General features: G+C 49.2%; 2 protein-coding genes across 3 annotated transcripts in view; one reads left to right on the top strand and one right to left on the bottom strand.

Moving 5' to 3' along the window:
* The window catches only part of LOC139059552 (uncharacterized), a 67,994-nt gene extending 65,165 nt beyond the window's left edge, over positions 1-2,829 (bottom strand). For both annotated transcript variants that reach the window (XR_011514195.1, XM_070537981.1), the window contains exon 1: positions 2,585-2,829. Coding sequence is in view for 1 of the 2 variants with exons in the window: in XM_070537981.1 (XP_070394082.1) it covers positions 2,585-2,765 (181 nt within the window). In the remaining variant the exon portion in view is untranslated. The remainder of the gene's footprint in view (positions 1-2,584) is intronic.
* LOC139059553 (uncharacterized) overlaps positions 1-18,840 on the top strand; it is a 70,315-nt gene that overhangs the window by 5,658 nt on the left and 45,817 nt on the right. The window lies entirely within an intron of this gene.

Below are 18,840 nucleotides of genomic sequence, written 5' to 3'. Positions count from 1 at the left end.
AGTAGATATGCCTTGAAGTCTCATCCGCTAGAATTTGTAAACTGCAATATATGCAATAAGGTAAATAGTTAAAAACTTAATTAGTGGAATTTTGTTCATTGGTCGGTTATGCATTTCATTGCTTTGTGCAAGTAATGTTCACCTCTTCGAGTAGACCAGCTCATGTACTAGAGTTGCGCTATCTGCCACAGGCAATTAAAAAATATTGTCAGTGTTCTCTGAAACACCCTGTATTTCACGTTGCATACAATATCATTAGCTCTGAATTGTTAGTATTAGACAATAACGACACACATTGAACACATGCTTCAAATGCGCGAGCAGCTTTTTTTTTCACAGTTCCATAAAATACGACCATTCCGCTAAATAACAAGTGGTGGTCAGTTCCTCAGAGTATGTAAGGATATTGCTCTCGAAGCATTGAAGAAAAACTAACATGGCCGAGACAGATGGATTGTGACGAGAGAAAGATTTCTGGTTCATGTTGAGACGCGTCCGAGAACCTAAACCTCATCTTCTACTAACTATCAATGGTTAGCCTTAGTGCGGAGTCCGCACAAATTTGCGCACATAAATCGATGTCGAAGGCACAAATCCCTCAACAGTAACAGCTAAAATAGCCATAATTTTATTAAAACAAAAAGAAATATGGGATGTTACGCGCTGATACCCCGTTATGATCATGAGGCACGCCATTCGGGGGGGGGGGGGGGTGAGGGGAGGGGCCCTCCGGATTAGTTTTGGCTACCGGGGCTTGTTTAACGTACCCCAATGCATGGTACACGGCTGTTTTTTTGCAGTTAGATCCCATCGAAATGAGGCTGGGACTTGCTAAGCCCTCGGGCTTCATAACGCCAAGAATAGTGACTGGTGTTCCTTCAGCTGCTCATCTACCCAAAAGAACGCACTATAGTGGGCCATTAAAAAAAAATTAGGCAGCATGTTACGCCATTGTAACACGTCAAGGCGAAAGCCGGCTGCACGCTTGAAATGCGCCCTCTCATATCGTCGCGTTGCTGCTTTCGCAGTCTCGGCTTCGCGCGCTCTTATGAGGGGGGGGTCATACTCACGCCAACCACGCCAACGACGTTTCTCTTCGACTTTACGTTGCACCCTCTCCGCAGGGGATCGCAACGTATGCTGTTCTGGGTGTTGCGTGGGTGATTTCGATGAGTGTATGCACTGTTCGCTTCAATTTGCTGAGCGCTTGTAGCCTCAAGCTTACGGGGGTATGAGTCATTGCATTTTTTTGCTTGCTTATGGGGGCATGAGCCATTGCTGATGGTGATAGCTTTCGTACCATTGAACCGAACGAAGCGTTTTTTTCAAGGCCATCGGTGCTATGAGCCACTTAAGGCTTTCGCCTTAATGAGACAACGCATAATGTACTACAAGCGACGAAACTCTGCGAGCCGAAATGGTATCGCCGTTCTGAAAAGGTGTTCCTTGTAGAGATGTTAAAGCAGACAGCGTTGGCGCAATACGCGCGGCAATAAATTACGTCGGTACGTTCAGGAAGAAGCTGAGGCCTCGTGTAGTTAGTCGGTATATACGCCAACAAGAACGTAAGTTGTACGTAAGATCTAAATTTGGGCGGTTCTAACACTCCCTCCGCAGCGCATTAAGAAATTGCGACATCTGCTCTCGTTGCAGTGTCAAAGAATTTTTTTTAGACATGTGGTTACAACTTTTTGACAATCTGATTTTCCCTGATTTCTGACAATTTTTTGCGCCTGAATCTACAGGTGAAGACTATTCCGTTAAATTAGAATATTTTTTAAAAAATAAGCTGACCACTTAACCGCACCATAACATCAATAAGCTGCAACGCCCCAATGCATTTCAACCTATCTTACGAGAAGTAGGTGACGCGCGGTAGTTCAGATATAGTTGAATTGGGTGGAATGTGATTGCGAGGTTGTAACACCCAGACTTCTTTGCTTCTAATGAGCAAGCTTTCGTGTCAAGTCAGTAGTGGTCGCCAGATGGGCACAAAATAACTTCGCCCGACACTTCAGCAGGAGCAGAAAATACGAAGACTGGCGGTGCTTGCTGAAAAAAAAAGTCTTCGCCATCAGTCAAGAAACAAAAACTCAACGGAGAGATAACGTTGACGCACATGCTGTATAGCTGAAATGCAGATAAGAAACTTTAATTCACAATAACGTGACATCATCATTCACCACCCTGATAACAGCATTGTCGCAACGACGGGTAGAGATACCTTCGTGCAACTTTACCAATTCGAAAATTTGTTAAGCTTATCATCCGGTACCCAGTGCAACGCGACGCGCAAGTGCAGTCGATGTTCGGACATTGACAGGTCTTGATCGCGGTTGATGAAAGAAGTAGTCCCGACATTAGTGGAAAAGGTATCGAAGCACTATCGGGTTGTCCTTGACGGTTTCGAGCCATGGCAGAGGACCTTCTACCAGTTACTAGCTTTCTTCTTTTGTTCTTTTGGGTAAAGTACAGAGGTAAATTTGAATCGGTAAAAATATTTCGCAGTGGCAGGGTGTCGGTAGCGCGCTCGGTGCGTCGACCACACGTTTCCTAGAAGATGGCTCATTGAACGTAACCTTACCAGGATGCTGCGTCGGGTTGCTCATCCTGAGGACGAAGCCTCCAGCCAGGCAGGCCGAGCAGGCGACCACTATCCACAGCTTGCAGTAGCGCGTTACGCCGATGGGCGTGACGATCAGCTGGCGCTCAGGGCTTCCACTATGGTCTGGCGAAGGCACAGGCGTCGGGAGAGAGGCGTACATTGTTGTCGTTGCCTCGAAACATGGCAATTACGACTCGAATTAGAGGTGTGCTTCTTCTTCTTTCTTTTCGTCAGGGCATGCTACCATATTTGGTGTCTTGTTGTAGGACGCGTTAGTTCAAACGGAGGGCAAATGTTTACCATATACAGCGGTAAACTTGCTTCTTTTGGTAGGACTAGTTAAATAATTGCAGTACAGAACTTATTAACCGCCAATGGGTTGTCTTCCTGGTGTGCTTCTAGCATAGTCTTCATTTGCCATATGGCTACCCAGAAGACCACGCACAATTTATTTTCACTCTCACTTTGTTTATTGAGCCTCTTGAAAGCTGATATTGATCGTTCGCAATTGTCATGTCTCTTGATTAATGGCCTTAGTGGGTATGCGTCACATGGCGAGATTGTCACCACCATCAAGTAAGTGTGTTTGTTTCCCGCCTGCTTCCCCTCTACATGTTGGAGTGCTGACCGCTTAGACTTCTGGCTGTTAATGTCCCACCCAAGTTCCACCTCCGTATTCACGGCGACGACGGCGAAACATCAAGAATTCCCACAAACTCGACTCTACCGCATCGCCAAATTCATAGCTGTCTCTCCGCATCATTGTGGGAAACTGGATAGCACTGAAAGGACGAAAAGCGAAGAGAACTATTTCAACACATGGTGGTAACTTCCATCTGTTTATTTAGAAAACACACAAGCATATTCATGTGTCCCACTGCGCATGGTAAACACGACATGACAACATGCTAAAGATGGCGCACGTACTTGCCCTTCTGCGGAAAACGAAACTGATACCATATACTCGCCCATTTATCTGCTAAATTTGTAGATGTGCTGCTTGAACTATCTCACGTGTTACCTAACACGTCTGGCTCCGCCCACAACTCCGCATTGTGCGTGCTAACGTTGTGCATTATTCTCTCGCAGGTACAAACTAATACGTATCCGAATCCGCCGCTCCTACATAAAATATATCCAGATGCTTACACCGATGGTACGTGCCACGAGTGTGGGGGAAAAGCCACGTTAGAACAGGCGCTCTGGCTGTGTGCCCGGTAACGCTCTATCATCGATAACAGCTCGGCCAGATGGGAGGCGGCTCTCCGCAGGCCTCTTCTGGCTGACCAACAGTGGGCTGTCCAGCAGGCCCAGGATGCGGCCGAGAGGCACGGCCTTCCGGTTCCCACGTGGGAGCGGCCCGCTTCGTGAAGACTCACGATTTGCAGGACTTCATTAAAGCTTTATTATACCATCATCATGATTGCGGCCATTCGTTGCGCAGTACTAAAGCAACGTTAAGGCTACGGTCCTTGAGTAACCCATGTGACGCGGTTGGAATCTGCCCAGCACGAGCGAAATTTTAAGTAATGTTTGAAAAATTGAATATCTGTGTAAGGATGTAAATGGATTGACACAATGTGGCTCAAGTAGGCTAAGAATGCTAATCGCACATTATTATAGACGTCATAGACACGCATTGCAGTGAATAGCAAGCCGACCGCCGCAAGAGTTTCTTACGTTAACGCTGTACGTGTTACCGTAACCGGACATTCAGGCATCGTCCCATCTGGTACACATAAAATCCACCGTACGACAATGGCATGTACGCTACATGCTGTATCAGGCACTCGGAACAATCGATAAAGTTAACCTCGCATCTTCCATTGCAGTGCTGTTTGTCAGCAGTAATTGGATCGGTCACCTTGTATAAGCTTGCAAGCTTATTTGGTGCCGGAAAAAGAATCTGCACATGTAAATGCTGGGCAATATATATATTTTTTGTAAGTTTTGTAAAATCTTATGTCTACAGACACTCATTGCTGTGCAAGCCAACCGCCGCAAGAGTTTCTTACGTTAACGCTGTACGTGTTACCGTAACCTTGTGTGCGGATATTAATTTTTCAGACCGAATCGAATACTTATAGAATAGTTCCAGAAGCGAATCGAATCTAATATCAAATAGTTTTGGAATAATGAACAGCCGTTGTCACAATTAATATAACACGATGTTCACATGCTGGTATTCTTAAAGCGAGCCAGTTTCTGTCATTACATAGTACGTTGTGAAGTATTGCTTATTAAAAGATCGAATGTGCCATCATGGGCAAGCAAGTAGAAGAAAATTCACCGACAATTACGATACTCCCTAGTGCGAAATTTGAGCGCAGCTCTATACACGTCCTCGTTTCGCGATACATTGGCTGGCGCGGACAATCTGTCTTGTGAGGCGCATTGCGAACGAGCAAAGTGTGGCGCGACTGCCCCGCTAATAGGGAGATCGCGAGAGGCAGCTCGCGCGTGACGCGGTCGCGATTCAGAGCAGCCGCTGCGGACAGAGCTTCGCTCATGTAGCGCTTTGTTTTGAGGCACTCGTCGCAAGGCTTATCGACTGCGTCGTCGGCGAACAGACGAAGCGCGCTACCCTGCCGTTATCTGGGAGCGATCGTCGCTAGCCCCATACACACTAGCGGTAAAACGCGCGCGGCGCGTCGCCGGCGAGCCGCTGCGGCTGCAGTCACGTGACGGCGTGAAAATCTCGTCTCTTCTCGGTAGGTGCCGGATGTCGCGTGTTTTTTTTTCCCTCCCTCTGATGGCAGGTCGGCGCTGTGTTTACGTTCTTCGTCCTTCGTTCTTAACGTGAGTCATATCTTATGAAGATGACGACGTCGTTGCCACTGATCATAATCATGTTCGTGTGCGCTCTTCTGCTGCGGCGTAGCCGCGTCCTATAGCCAGGGAGAATGGGTGTCGCATCCACCTCCTTGTATTCAAACTCCGTCTGGTCGTACAGAATCGGATATGGCGCGGTGTCTCCGCAAGCGTTTCCGTTAGGACGTGTCCGCTTAGACTGATCATTGTAAAAACAATCGCAAACCATGACAATCGAAACAAGCGCGAACGAGACCAAACCGAGAAAATCAAACGAGAGCGAGGGAGAGCTGACGCGAGCGCACGATAGTGCGAAACGAGCGGCCCGGCTGAGACCAGATGCGAGTACGCATCGAGCGGTCGGGCGGCTCCACATGACACCAGTTTCCCGCGCGCACGTCACTGAAGGGGTCGTTGCCATTGATCTCCGCCGGTCACGGCCCGCGTCTTTTATCTCCCGCTCCGCGTTCACTCTAATTAAGAGCGGCGCCCTAAAACTAATAGACGAAGAAAGCTATATATACCTTCATAAAGCCTAGCAGAACTTGTCGCGGGGCGAGTTTGTGCACCTTAATTCCGGCGTGAACGGCGCAAACACATGCACATGCAGCGTCCACAGAGGAAGGTGGAATCCAAACAAAGCGCCACAGCCAGCTGAAGTTTCATTTCATAGCTCTTTTTTTCAGAATAGTAGCTGCGCATGCGCTGCAATCATGAGAATGGTAAAATTGATCAGCAGCCACAAACTTTTCATAACTAAGCTTCTACAGATGAAAGTTCCACGTTATATAACGACCGAGGCACACCCCCCTCCCATTGTCTTGATACGATAGGCTTCTATATAGGGCCCTCTCTCGCCGCCATATCTTTACTCCTGCTGAGAATCCTAGCGTAATTAAACCCTGCCTCGCACCCACAGCTGTTTACATGTGTGGCCAAGTCAGCATCATAGGGGTTTCTTTAAATTTGTGCATGCTCCCTCACACGGCCATCAGCGAATCGACCGGTCTGGCCAAGGTAGGCTTCGCTTGCCGCAAGACAAATATGGTCTCTCATTCACGACTACTGCGGAACATTTGGTAAAAAGCATGCCGTGATTCTTGTCACATTCCCCTTTGACTCAACTGATGCTGCAGATACGGGGACATAGCTTTAAAAGCTTCCCCTGGGCAAAAAAAGAAACACCGCGGGAACAATATGCCTGCTCGTGACCTTCTTTAGTTTACAGGCTACCATGTGGAAAAGTGGATGAGGAGGCCAAAAGAAGCATATACAGTGCTGAAAAGCGGGCACGTCCTGTGCTACAGGGGCTTAGCGGAGAGAACAGAACTAGGAGTCGGATTCCTGATTAATAAGAATATAGCTGGTAACATACAGGAATTCTATAGCATTAACGAGAGGGTGGCAGGTCTTGTTGAGAAACTTAATAAGAGGTACAAAATGAAGATTGTACAAGTCTACGCCCCTACATCCAGTCATGATGACCAGGAAGTCGAAAGCTTCTATGAAGACGTGGAATCGGCGATGGGTAGAGTGAAAACTAAATACTCTATACTAATGGGCGACTTTAATGCCAAGGTAGGCAAGAAGCAGGCTGGAGACAAGGCAGTGGCGAAATATGGCATAGGCGCTAGGAATAGCAGGGGAGAGTTATTAGTAGAGTTTGCGGAACAGAATAATATGAGGATAATGAATACCTTCTTCCGCAAGCGGGATAGCCGAAAGTGGACGTGGAGGAGCTCGAACGGCCAGACTAGAAATGAAATAGACTTCATACTCTGCGCTAACCCTGGCATCATACAAGATGTGGATGTGCTCGGCAAAGTGCACTGCAGTGACCACAGGATGGTAAGAACTCGAATTAGCCTAGGCCTGAGGAGGGAACGGAAGAAACTAGTACATAAGAAGCCGATTAATGAGTTAGCGGTAAGAGGGAAAATAGAAGAAATCCAGATCAAGCTACAGAACAGGTATTCAGCTTTAACTCAGGAAGAGGACCTTAGTGTTGAAACAATGAACGACAATCTTGTGGGCATCATTAAGGAGTGTGCAATGGAAGTCGGTGGTAACTCCATTAGGCAGAATACCAGCAAACTATCGCAGGAGACGAAAGATCTGATCAAGAAACGCCAATGTATGAATGGCTCTAATCCTACAGCTAGAATAGAACTGGCAGAACTTTCGAAGTTAATCAACAAGCGTAAGACAGCTGACATAAGGAAGTATAATATGGATAGAATTGAACATGCTCTCAGGAACGGAGGAAGCCTAAAAACAGTGAAGAAGAAACTAGGAATCGGCAAGAATCAGATGTATGCGTTAAGAGACAAAGCCGGCAATATCATTACTAATATGGATGAGATAGTTCAAGTGGCTGAGGATTTCTATAGAGATTTATACAGTACGAGTGGCACCCACGACGATAATCGAAGGGAAAATAGTCTAGAGGAATTCGAAATCCCAAAGGTAACGCCGGAAGAAGTAAAGAAAGCCTTGGGAGATATGCAAAGGGGGAAGGCAGCTGGGGAGGATCAGGTAACAGCAGATTTGTTGAAGAATGGAGGACAGATTGGTCTAGAGAAACTGGCCACCCTGTATACTCAATGCCTCATAACCTCGACCGTACCGGAGTCTTGGAAGAACGATAACATAATCCTAATTCATAAGAAAGGAGACGCCAAACACTTGAAAAATTATAGACCGATCAGCTTACTGTCCGTTGCCTACAAACTATTTACTAAGGTAATCGCAAATAGAATCAGGAACACCTTAGACTTCTGTCAAGCAAAGGACCAGGCAGGATTCCGTAAAGGCTACTCAACAATAGACCATATTCACACTATCAATCAGGTGATAGAAAAATGTGCAGAATATAACCAACCCTTATATATTGTCACGTGGTAGTGACGGCGAAGAAAGAAGCAGTACGGTGGAATACAAAACTAGCTTTTATTGGGCGAACCTGTGCCCACAAAACAGGCTACACTTATAGCACAACGAAAGCGGCGAACACAGTCGGCGATCGTCGAGAATCTGATCAGCGGGTCAAGCGCGTCGGCTTTTATACAGCAATCATCGAATGTTCCAGATTAAACGTTGGGACCCGCATGCCTTCTAAAATGTTCTACACCATTCGTGTCAAGCGATGAAATCAGATAACACAACGTTCGGCGACAACAGACAGCCGATAGAAGCATCGATAACTTTCCAGAAACTTCGTACACATGCAGGCGCGTCCCGCGCTGTGCGATAACATTTGTTAGGCGACAATACTTGTCGCCCGATAAAGACAAGTACACGTGTCAATACCCCCCTCTTAAAAAGCATCGACCCGATGCTGCAACCAAACGAAAGTAATAAGTAAGCACTCATAGCAAAGAAAAAGAAAAAAAAACAAAATAAGGAAAGTTCGTTAGCGTCCGTAAAATGGTTTAAGACGCACCACGTGGACCACTTCAGGTCGTGCGCGACGTCGCTGTGAATGCGAAATGCCGTCTGGCACGACCTCATAGTCCAGAGCGCCAATACGTCGGATGACCTTGTAGGGTCCGAAATAGCGTCGGAGTAGTTTCTCACTGAGTCCTCGTCGGCGTATCGGTGTCCAAACCCAAACACGGTCGCCGGGCTGGTACTCAACAAAGCGTCGTCGGAGGTTGTAGTGTCGGCTGTCGGTCCTCTGTTGGTTCTTGATCCGTAGGCGGGCGAGCTGTCGGGCTTCTTCGGCGCGCTGGAGATAGCTAGCGACGTCAACATTCTCTTCGTCAGTGACGTGGGGCAGCATGGCGTCGAGCGTCGTCGTCGGGTTCCTGCCGTAAACCAGCTTAAACGGCGTGATCTGTGTTGTTTCTTGCAACGCCGTGTTGTAAGCGAATGTTACGTACGGCAGGACGGCATCCCAGGTCTTGTGTTCGACGTCGACGTACATCGCTAGCATGTCGGCGAGGGTCTTATTCAGCCGCTCCGTAAGACCATTCGTCTGCGGGTGGTAGGCCGTGGTCCTCCTGTGCCTTGTCTGACTGTATTTCAGAATGGCTTGGGTGAGCTCTGCTGTAAAGGCCGTTCCTCTGTCGGTGATGAGGACTTCTGGGGCGCCGTGTCGAAGCAGGATGTTTTCGACAAAAAATTTTGCTACTTCGGCTGCGCTACCTTTCGGCAGTGCTTTAGTTTCAGCGAAGCGGGTAAGGTAGTCTGTCGCCACGACGATCCACTTATTTCCGGTTGTTGACGTCGGAAAGGGTCCCAGCAAGTCCATCCCGATCTGCTGGAATGGTCGGCAAGGAGGCTCGATTGGCTGTAGTAATCCGGCTGGCCTTGTTGGCGGAGTCTTGCGTCGCTGACAGTCTCGGCATGTTCTGACATAACGGGCGACGTCGGCGGTCAGGCGCGGCCAATAATACTTTTCTTGTATCCTCGATAGTGTCCGGGAAAAACCGAGGTGTCCAGCAGTCGGATCGTCAGGTAGGGCGTGCAATACTTCTGGACGAAGTCCTGATGGGACAACAAGAAGGTAGTTGGCGCGGACTGGTGAAAAGTTCTTCTTCACGAGGAGATTGTTTTGAAGCGTGAAGCAAGATAATCCGCGCTTAAATGCCCTGGGGACAACGTCGGTGTGCCCTTCCAAATATTCCACCAGGCCTTTTAGCTCCGGGTCTGCCCGTTGCTGTTCAGCGAAGTCTTCCGCGCTTATCATGCCAAGGAAGGCGTCGTCATCTTCGACATCTTGCGGCGGCGGGTCAATGGGGGCGCGTGATAGGCAATCGGCATCGGAGTGTTTTCGTCCGGACTTGTAGGTTACAGTGATGTCGTATTCTTGTAGTCTGAGGCTCCACCGCGCCAGTCGTCCTGAAGGATCCTTTATACTCGCTAGCCAACACAACGCGTGATGGTCACTGACGACCTTGAATGGCCTGCCATGAAGATAAGGGCGAAATTTAGCTGTAGCCCAAACGATGGCGAGGCATTCCTTTTCGGTCGTAGAATAGTTGCCTTCCGCTTTTGACAGCGACCGGCTAGCGTAAGCTATCACCTGTTCGACTCCGTTTCTCCTCTGGACTAGAACGGCACCGAGGCCTAGGCTACTGGCGTCAGTATGGATTTCTGTATCGGCGTACTCGTCGAAGTGCGCAAGTACAGGCGGCGACTGCATGCGTCGTTTGAGTTCTTCAAATGCGTCGGCCTGCGGCGTTTCCCACTTGAACTCAACATCACATTTAGTTAGACGTAACAAGGGCTCGGCGATGCGTGAAAAGTCCTTGACAAAGCGCCTGTAGTAGGCACACATGCCAAGGAATCTACGCACTGCCTTCTTGTCGGTGGGCTGCGGGAACTTTGCGATGGCAGCTGTTTTCTGGGGGTCGGGGCGTACTCCGGATTTACTGATGACGTGGCCTAGGAACAGAAGCTCGTCGTAAGCGAAGCGGCATTTTTCTGGCTTCAGAGTGAGCCCTGATGACTTGATGGCCTCTAGTACTGTCGTAAGCCGCCTAAGGTGATCGTCGAAATTTTCGGCGAAGACGACGACGTCATCCAAGTAAACAAGGCAGGTCTGCCACTTCAATCCTGCTAACACCGTGTCCATGACGCGCTGGAAAGTTGCAGGTGCCGAGCAGAGTCCGAATGGCATGACCTTGAACTCGTAGAGGCCGTCTGGCGTGATGAAGGCCGTCTTTTCGCGATCTCTCTCGTCGACTTCTATTTGCGAGTAGCCAGACTTGAGATCCATCGACGAGAAGTACTTAGCGTTGCAGAGCCGATCCAATGCGTCGTCTATCCGTGGAAGGGGGTATACGTCCTTCTTCGTGATCTTGTTCAGACGACGATAATCGACGCAGAAACGTAGGGTTCCGTCCTTTTTCTTCACCAGGACAACAGGGGATGCCCACGGGCTTTTCGACGGCTGGATGATGTCGTCGCGCAGCATTTCGTCGACTTGTTCTCTTATAGCTTCGCGTTCTCGCAGCGAAACTCGGTAAGGGCTTTGGCGGAGTGGTCGAGCGTACTCCTCGGTGATTATGCGATGCTTGGCGACTGGTGTTTGTCGAATCCTCGATGTCGTCGAAAAGCAGCCTTTGTATCGTCGGAGCAGACTTCTGAGCTGCTGTTGCTTAATCATAGGGAGATTTGGATTAATGTCGTAGTCTGGTTCGGGAACCATGGTCGTCGGGGTAGATGCGGCGGAATCCGAGAGGACAAACGCATTACTTGTTTCCAGAATTTCCTCGATGTACGCGATCGTCGTGCCCTTGTTGATGTGCTTGAACTCCTGGCTGAAGTTTGTCAGCAACACTTCAGTTTTCCCTCCATGCAGTCGAGCGATCCCTCTTGCGACGCAAATTTCACGGTCTAGCAGGAGACGTTGGTCGCCTTCGATGACACCTTCTACGTCAGCGGGTATTTCGGTGCCGACCGAAATAACAATGCTGGAGTGGGGTGGGATGCTCACTTGGTCTTCGAGCACACTCAAGGCGTGGTGACTACGAGGGCTCTCCGGCGGTATCGCTTTATCTTCTGACAGCGTTATTGACTTCGACTTCAGGTCGATGACTGCGCCGTGTTGGTTCAGGAAGTCCATACCGAGAATGACGTCTCGTGAACACTGTTGGAGGATAACGAAGGTGGCAGGGTAAGTCCGGTCATGAACGGTAATTCTTGCCGTGCAGACTCCAGACGGCGTGATGAGGTGTCCTCCAGCGGTTCGAATTTGAGGGCCTTCCCACGTAGTCTTAACTTTCTTCAACTGGGCGGCGATGTGTCCACTCATGACGGAGTAATCAGCCCCTGTGTCGACTAAGGCAGTGACTGCGTGGCCGTCGAGAAGCACGTCGAGGTCGGTGGTTCTTTGTCTGGCGTTGCAGTTAGGTCGTGGCGTCGGATCACGGCTGCGTCGTGTTGAACTGAAGTTGGAACGTCGCGTCGTCAAGGCGTCGTTCGTCGGTGTAGTCTTGCCTTCCTGGCTTCGTCGGGACGGCGGCGTGTCGTTGTTATGTCGTCGAGATCGTTTCGTCGTCGTCTTCGTCGGCGGCGGAGGATCTTCGTCAGTTCGACGAACAGCAACCGCACCTCCATCGGTTGCTGCTTTTAGTTTTCCGGGTATGGGCTCGCAGAGCGGCCCCGGGCTGGGCCAGTGTATGGACGGCGCTGCGGCGACAGGTAGCGGCCTGGTGACGGCGAACGGGACGGTCGTCGAGAGTTCCACTGAGTGGCGGCTAGGTAATCGGCAATGTCACGTGGGCGCTCCCCAAGCTGTGGACGCGGCGCGTTGACGGCGAACCCTCTCAGTCCCATGTCGCGGTATGGGCATCGGCGGTACACATGGCCGGCTTCTCCGCAGTGATAGCAGAGCGGGCGGTGGTCGGGGGCTCGCCAAATGTCCGTCTTCCTCGTATAGGTGCGCTGGGCGACGGGTGGGCGCGCTGGCGGCGGCGGCGGTGGACGACGGAATTGCGGTGTTACAGGACCTTGGCGCGGTCGCGCAGGGGGGCCTTGACGGCGGGCGACGGCGGCGGCGTAGGTCATTGCTTCCGGCTGCGGTGGTTCTGGTTGCACCTCAGGAACTCCAAGGGATCGGTGCACCTCTTCCTTCACGATGTCGGCGATAGAGGCCACTTGAGGCTGCGACGAAGGCAGGACCTTGCGCAGTTCTTCGCGCACAATGGCCCTGATGGTCTCTTGAAGGTCGTCCGAACCTAGTCCTTGGATGGCATACTGCGGCGTGTGCCCCTGGCGGTTATATTGCCGGGTGCGCATCTCCAGAGTTTTCTCGATCGTCGATGCCTCTGCAGAAAACTCAGCCACAGTCTTCGGTGGGTTGCGAATAAGTCCGGCGAAAAGGTCTTGCTTGACGCCGCGCATCAGGAAGCGAACTTTTTTTTCCTCCGACATTTCCGGGTCGGCGTGCCGGAAAAGACGGGCCATCTCCTCCGTGAAGATTGCGATCGTCTCGTTTGGCAGCTGCACTCTGGTTTCTAGTAGAGCTTGGGCTCGCTCTTTTCGCACGACGCTTGTAAACGTGTGCAAAAAGCCGCTTCGGAAAAGGTCCCACGTCGTTAAGGTGGCTTCCCGATTCTCGAACCACGTCCTGGCGGCGTCTTCCAATGCGAAATAGACATGCCGCATCTTGTCGTCGCTGTCCCAACTGTTAAACTTAGCGACCCTCTCATACGTTTCGAGCCAGGTTTCCGGGTCCTCGAATGTTGATCCGCGGAACGTCGGAGGTTCCCTGGGCTGCTGCAGCACGATGGGGGATGCTGGGGCTGCCATTGGGGTTGCCTTGTCCACAATCTTCTTGGTCTTCTCAGGTAGAAGTCCGTGCTCCGGGGACAGCTGTTGAGGACGGCGGCTTGCTCGATGTTCCGGGACGGCGCTGGTGTTGTCTTTGCGGTCCGGGCTTGTATTACGGCTTGTCGGGGGCGTCCGGTACATGGACGTAAAGCACCTCCACCAGATGTCACGTGGTAGTGACGGCGAAGAAAGAAGCAGTACGGTGGAATACAAAACTAGCTTTTATTGGGCGAACCTGTGCCCACAAAACAGGCTACACTTATAGCACAACGAAAGCGGCGAACACAGTCGGCGATCGTCGAGAATCTGATCAGCGGGTCAAGCGCGTCGGCTTTTATACAGCAATCATCGAATGTTCCAGATTAAACGTTGGGACCCGCATGCCTTCTAAAATGTTCTACACCATTCGTGTCAAGCGATGAAATCAGATAACACAACGTTCGGCGACAACAGACAGCCGATAGAAGCATCGATAACTTTCCAGAAACTTCGTACACATGCAGGCGCGTCCCGCGCTGTGCGATAACATTTGTTAGGCGACAATACTTGTCGCCCGATAAAGACAAGTACACGTGTCAATATAGCTTTCATTGATTACGAGAAAGCGTTTGATTCTGTCGAAACCTCAGCAGTCATGGAGGCATTACGGAATCAGGGTGTAGACGAGCCGTATGTAAAAATACTGAAAGATATCTATAGCGGCTCCACAGGCATCGTAGTCCTCCATAAAGCAAGCAACAAAATCCCAATAAAGAAAGGCGTCAGGCAGGGAGATACGATCTCTCCAATGCTATTCACAGCATGCTTACAGGAGGTATTCAGAGACCTGGATTGGGAAGAATTGGGGATAAAAGTTAATGGAGAGTACCTTAGTAACTTGCGATTCGCTGATGATATTGCCTTGCTTAGTAACTCAGGGGACCAATTGGAATGCATGCTCACTGGCCTGGAGAGGCAAAGCAGAAGAGTGGGTCTAAAAATTAATCTGCAGAAAACTAAAGTAATGTTTAACAGTCTCTGAAGAGAACAGCAATTTACAATAGGCAGCGAGGCACTGGAAGTCGTAAGGGAATACACCTACTTGGAGCAGGTAGTGACGGCGGATCCGGATCATGAGACGGAAATAATCAGGAGAATAAGAATGGGCTGGGGTGCGTTTGGCAAGCATTATCAGATCATGACCATTATCCTCATTATCAGACCATTATCCCTCAAGAGAAAAGTATATAATAGCTGTGTCTTACCAGTACTCACCTACGGGGCAGAAACCTGGAGGCTTACGAAAAGAGTTCTACTCAAATTGAGGACGATGCAACGAGCTATGGAAAGAAGAATGATAGGTGTAACGTTAAGGGATAAGAAAAGAGCAGATTGGGTCAGGGAACAAACGCGAGTTAATGACATCTTAGTTGAAATCAAGAAAAAGAAATGGGCATGGGCAGGACATGTAATGAGGAGGGAAGGTAACCGATGGTCATTAAGGGTTACGGACTGGATCCCAAGGGAAGGGAAGCGTAGCAGGGGGCGGCAAAAAGTTAGGTGGGCGGATGAGATTAAGAAGTTTGCAGGGACGACATGGCCACAAATAGTACATGACCGGGGTTGTTGGTGAAATATGTGAGAGGCCTTTGCCCTGCAGTGGGCGTAAATGATGATGATGATGATGTGGAAATGGTGCACGTCTTCAGGTCGGTCTTGTTGACTGAAATTTAGTATTTGTTCCCAATTTCACGTTTTCTAGGATAGTTACCATAACTGGCAACCAGACTTTATAAGGGACGCCTGCCAAAGAATCTGTTCAACTGATGATGAAAAGAGGAAAGCATCTGGTGCAGGCGTGATTTCAGAAGCGCGGGCTTAAGGGTAAAAGAAGCCATTTCTCTTTTTACAGTTTTTCAATGCACTGAAATGTAAGGCAGTAAGTTCCTTTTGTTTGTTGCGTCCTTGTGTTTGTGTGTGTGTGTGTGTGTGTGTGTGTGTGTGTGTGTGTGTGTGTGTGTGTGTGTGAGAGAGAGAGAGAGAGAGAGGAGACCATAGATCCAATGCACATGTCCCTTCATGAACTCGATATTTAATTATGTCTAAAAACTGAATGCGTCTGTAAGCCGGGACTCCATGTGTGAAGGCCATGCTCTAGCCGTGTTGACACGCAAGGCAACTAGAAAGTCAACAATAAGTTGTTTCGTCATTTCACACTGTTTAAACACTAATAAAGAATCGTCCTCATATTTGATGGCATTGAAAATGTAGCCTCAGTTAACTCTTCAACATTTAATCTATTTCAGGCAAGAAATATTGCCTAAAACAATATTTTTCACTTCAGGCCCACACGGAAGCAAGCATCGAAGCATCAGCTTTTGAGTAAAATAAATCTTAAATGTACGCAGAGAAAGCATATTTCGAGCTATCACAATTTTGCAATGACTTGACATCTTTAGTTTAGAAAGGGTCACGTACATTGAGCTTTTTTAGAAACTGTGGCAAAACTTGGTCAGCATTCCTTTGCCATGGCCTCCCTTTCGGTTACAATGGTCCTAAATGCCACTTTATGGATACTTGCCGAAAAAAATATACAAAAAGCAGTTTGCCTTACATTTTGCTATTTTGGCAAGCTTTCATGCCGGACACACGGTGGCGCAAGTCGCGGGATCAAATCCCGCCCTCGGCGGTCGTGTACCCTGCCTTGGGCGCACGTTAAGGAACCCCGAGTGGACGTGATGAATCCCGAGTCCCCCCACTGCAGCGTGCCTCAAAATCAGGTCGTGGTTTTGGCAAGTAAAACCCCCAGAATTTAATTTTAAGAAAGTTAACAAGGTGGCAAACTGGTTCTTCCCTATTACAACACTGGTCTTCGCCAGACTAAATATTTTCTCAATAGCCTACAAGCCTTTATCATTGTATAATTTTTTTTCTGCAGCTGTTATCGTATCGTCCTTTCGGGACCATTTAGCCCCCCCTTTGTCAGCTTGCAACAGCACCAAATCACAAAAAAAAAATTGCAGAAGCCCTACTTCTTCCTACCTTCGGACTTTTGCAACGGAACTCCTGTTCTATCAGAATATAATGAGACATAAAGTGTTATAAAATAAAACTTCAATTGGTAGTGGCGCTTCGTTCGGTTTCCACATTTCTTTGTGTGTGTGTGTGTGTGTGTGTGTGTGTGTGTGTGTGTGCGTGCATGTGCGTGCGTGTGCGTGCTTGTGCGTGCGTGTGTGCGTGTGTTTGTGTGTGTGTGTGTGTGTGTGTGTGTCTGTCTGTGTGTGTGTGTGTGTGTGTGTGTGTGTGTGTGTGTGTGTGTGTGTGTGTGTGTGTTTACGTTGCATATACTATAACGCTCAATATGAGTTGCAGCACAGGCATAAACCCGCCACTTTATTCAATAAGAAAAATGATAAGTTCCATTTTTCGTGTAAACAGAGTGCTACCAGTATTTGGAACCGAGTTCAGCAATTTTAGTACGTAAGCATTGTTCGGCGACCTCTCCAGCCCTGTCACACGAAAAGTGTAATATCTAGGATCTGCACAAAAGTGCGTAATTCTCAAACACATTTCATCGCTACAATATGTAAACGTAGATAATTGGTAGCTTTATAGGCAACAGGGAAAAAGTTAAAATAAAATAAAATTGAAGAGAATATATACATAGAGAGACATAAGGCTCCTTATAAAATTCGTGGTGAGGCTTTTCTAGTAAGGGTCGGCCAAGTGAAATCTCAGGGGGCGGGGGTGGAACTTGAAATTGGGGGTTGGGTCAACTTGAAATTTGGGGGTGGGCCGACTGAAATTCTGAGGTGACCCAACTCGAAATATGGACGTGCGCCAGCAGGAATTTGAAGGTGGGTCAACTTGAAATTTGGGTTGAGTCAACTTGAAATTTAGGGGTGCGCCAGCAAAATTTGTGTGTGGGCCAACTTAAGTTTGTGGGTGGGGCAACTTGATATTTGCATCTAAGACAACTTAAATTTAGGGGTTGGTCAACTCGAAGTTTCGGGGTAAGGAGGTGGCCCAAATGAAATTCGAGGATGGCCGGGCCAACTTGAAATTTATGGTTGGGTAAACTTGAAATTTGGGCGTAGACCAACTTGAGATTTGGGGTGGCGCAATGTGCAATCGAACGCTGCTGATCGTCCTTCGAGTGATGAACTTCTCGCGGGCAAGCGAGCGCGTTCGACGCTTGGCGCGTTTTCATTGGGCCTCACCGAGGCGCAGTCAGAACGCAGGCGAGAGCTTGCGCAGACTAGAAACGGGCGCATAACAAAAGCTTGCTGCACGGAGGGTAACATGGCATCGCAGCCATGCACTCTCCCCCTCACACAACATCTCACGCGCCACTGCGGCAGCTGGCGTTCCCTTTCGACCGATCTGCTCCGCCGAGGCGGACGGCATCCCGGAGGTGCAGTAAAGGCCTGGCTTCAACCCCGGCCTGCTCAGCGTGCGGCGAGGACGAAACAATCGACCATCGACTTTGTTCCTGTCCCGCCTGCTCCAAAGACAGGGCTTCTCTTTGGAGCAGCCGAAAAAGCAGCTCCACGCCTCATTGCGACGCCTCAGACTGCCAGCGGTCTCGGCGACTCAGCTGCTGTTTCCCCGGCCGGCACCATGGTTTCGCCTTCAGACGCCTTCTTATGTTCCTGGATGACCTGGCGCTGTCTTGTAAATTGTGAATGCGCCGCATGGCAACCGCTGACAGCGGTACATAACGGTACCGAGCTTTGCAATCGCCTCGAATATCTCGCTTTCTGGTCTTTTTTCTTTCTTATTTACGTCCCCCTCCCCTTCCCCAAGGCGCTGAGTCGTGCTCCCTAAAGGGCTGCAGAAAATAGCGCCACTTCTTCACAATCTCTCTCTCTCTCTCTCTCGCGTGGCCGGCGTTCCGGCTCAAGTGGCACGATCACTTTGAAACGGCCGAATGTGGCAAGAACAGCTGACAAGTGTGTACTAAAGCCTAAGCATTGTTTGCCGCTGGAAAGTCCATAGGTGCACGCGCGTAAGCTAGGAAAAACAAGTAAGCAGAACTAAGCAAAAGCGAAGCCAGAAGTCAGAACAGGACGTTCTTAATGAGTTATTAAGTAATAAATACAAAATTTTGAGGCGATATATTTCAGCACGGCTGGAAAGCGTGTGGAGGCCTCCGGAGTGTAAAA

This window comes from Dermacentor albipictus, chromosome 1, assembly GCF_038994185.2.
Source record: "Dermacentor albipictus isolate Rhodes 1998 colony chromosome 1, USDA_Dalb.pri_finalv2, whole genome shotgun sequence".
Taxonomy (NCBI): Eukaryota; Metazoa; Arthropoda; class Arachnida; order Ixodida; family Ixodidae; genus Dermacentor; species Dermacentor albipictus.
This window is presented reverse-complemented; position numbering and strand designations above follow the sequence as displayed.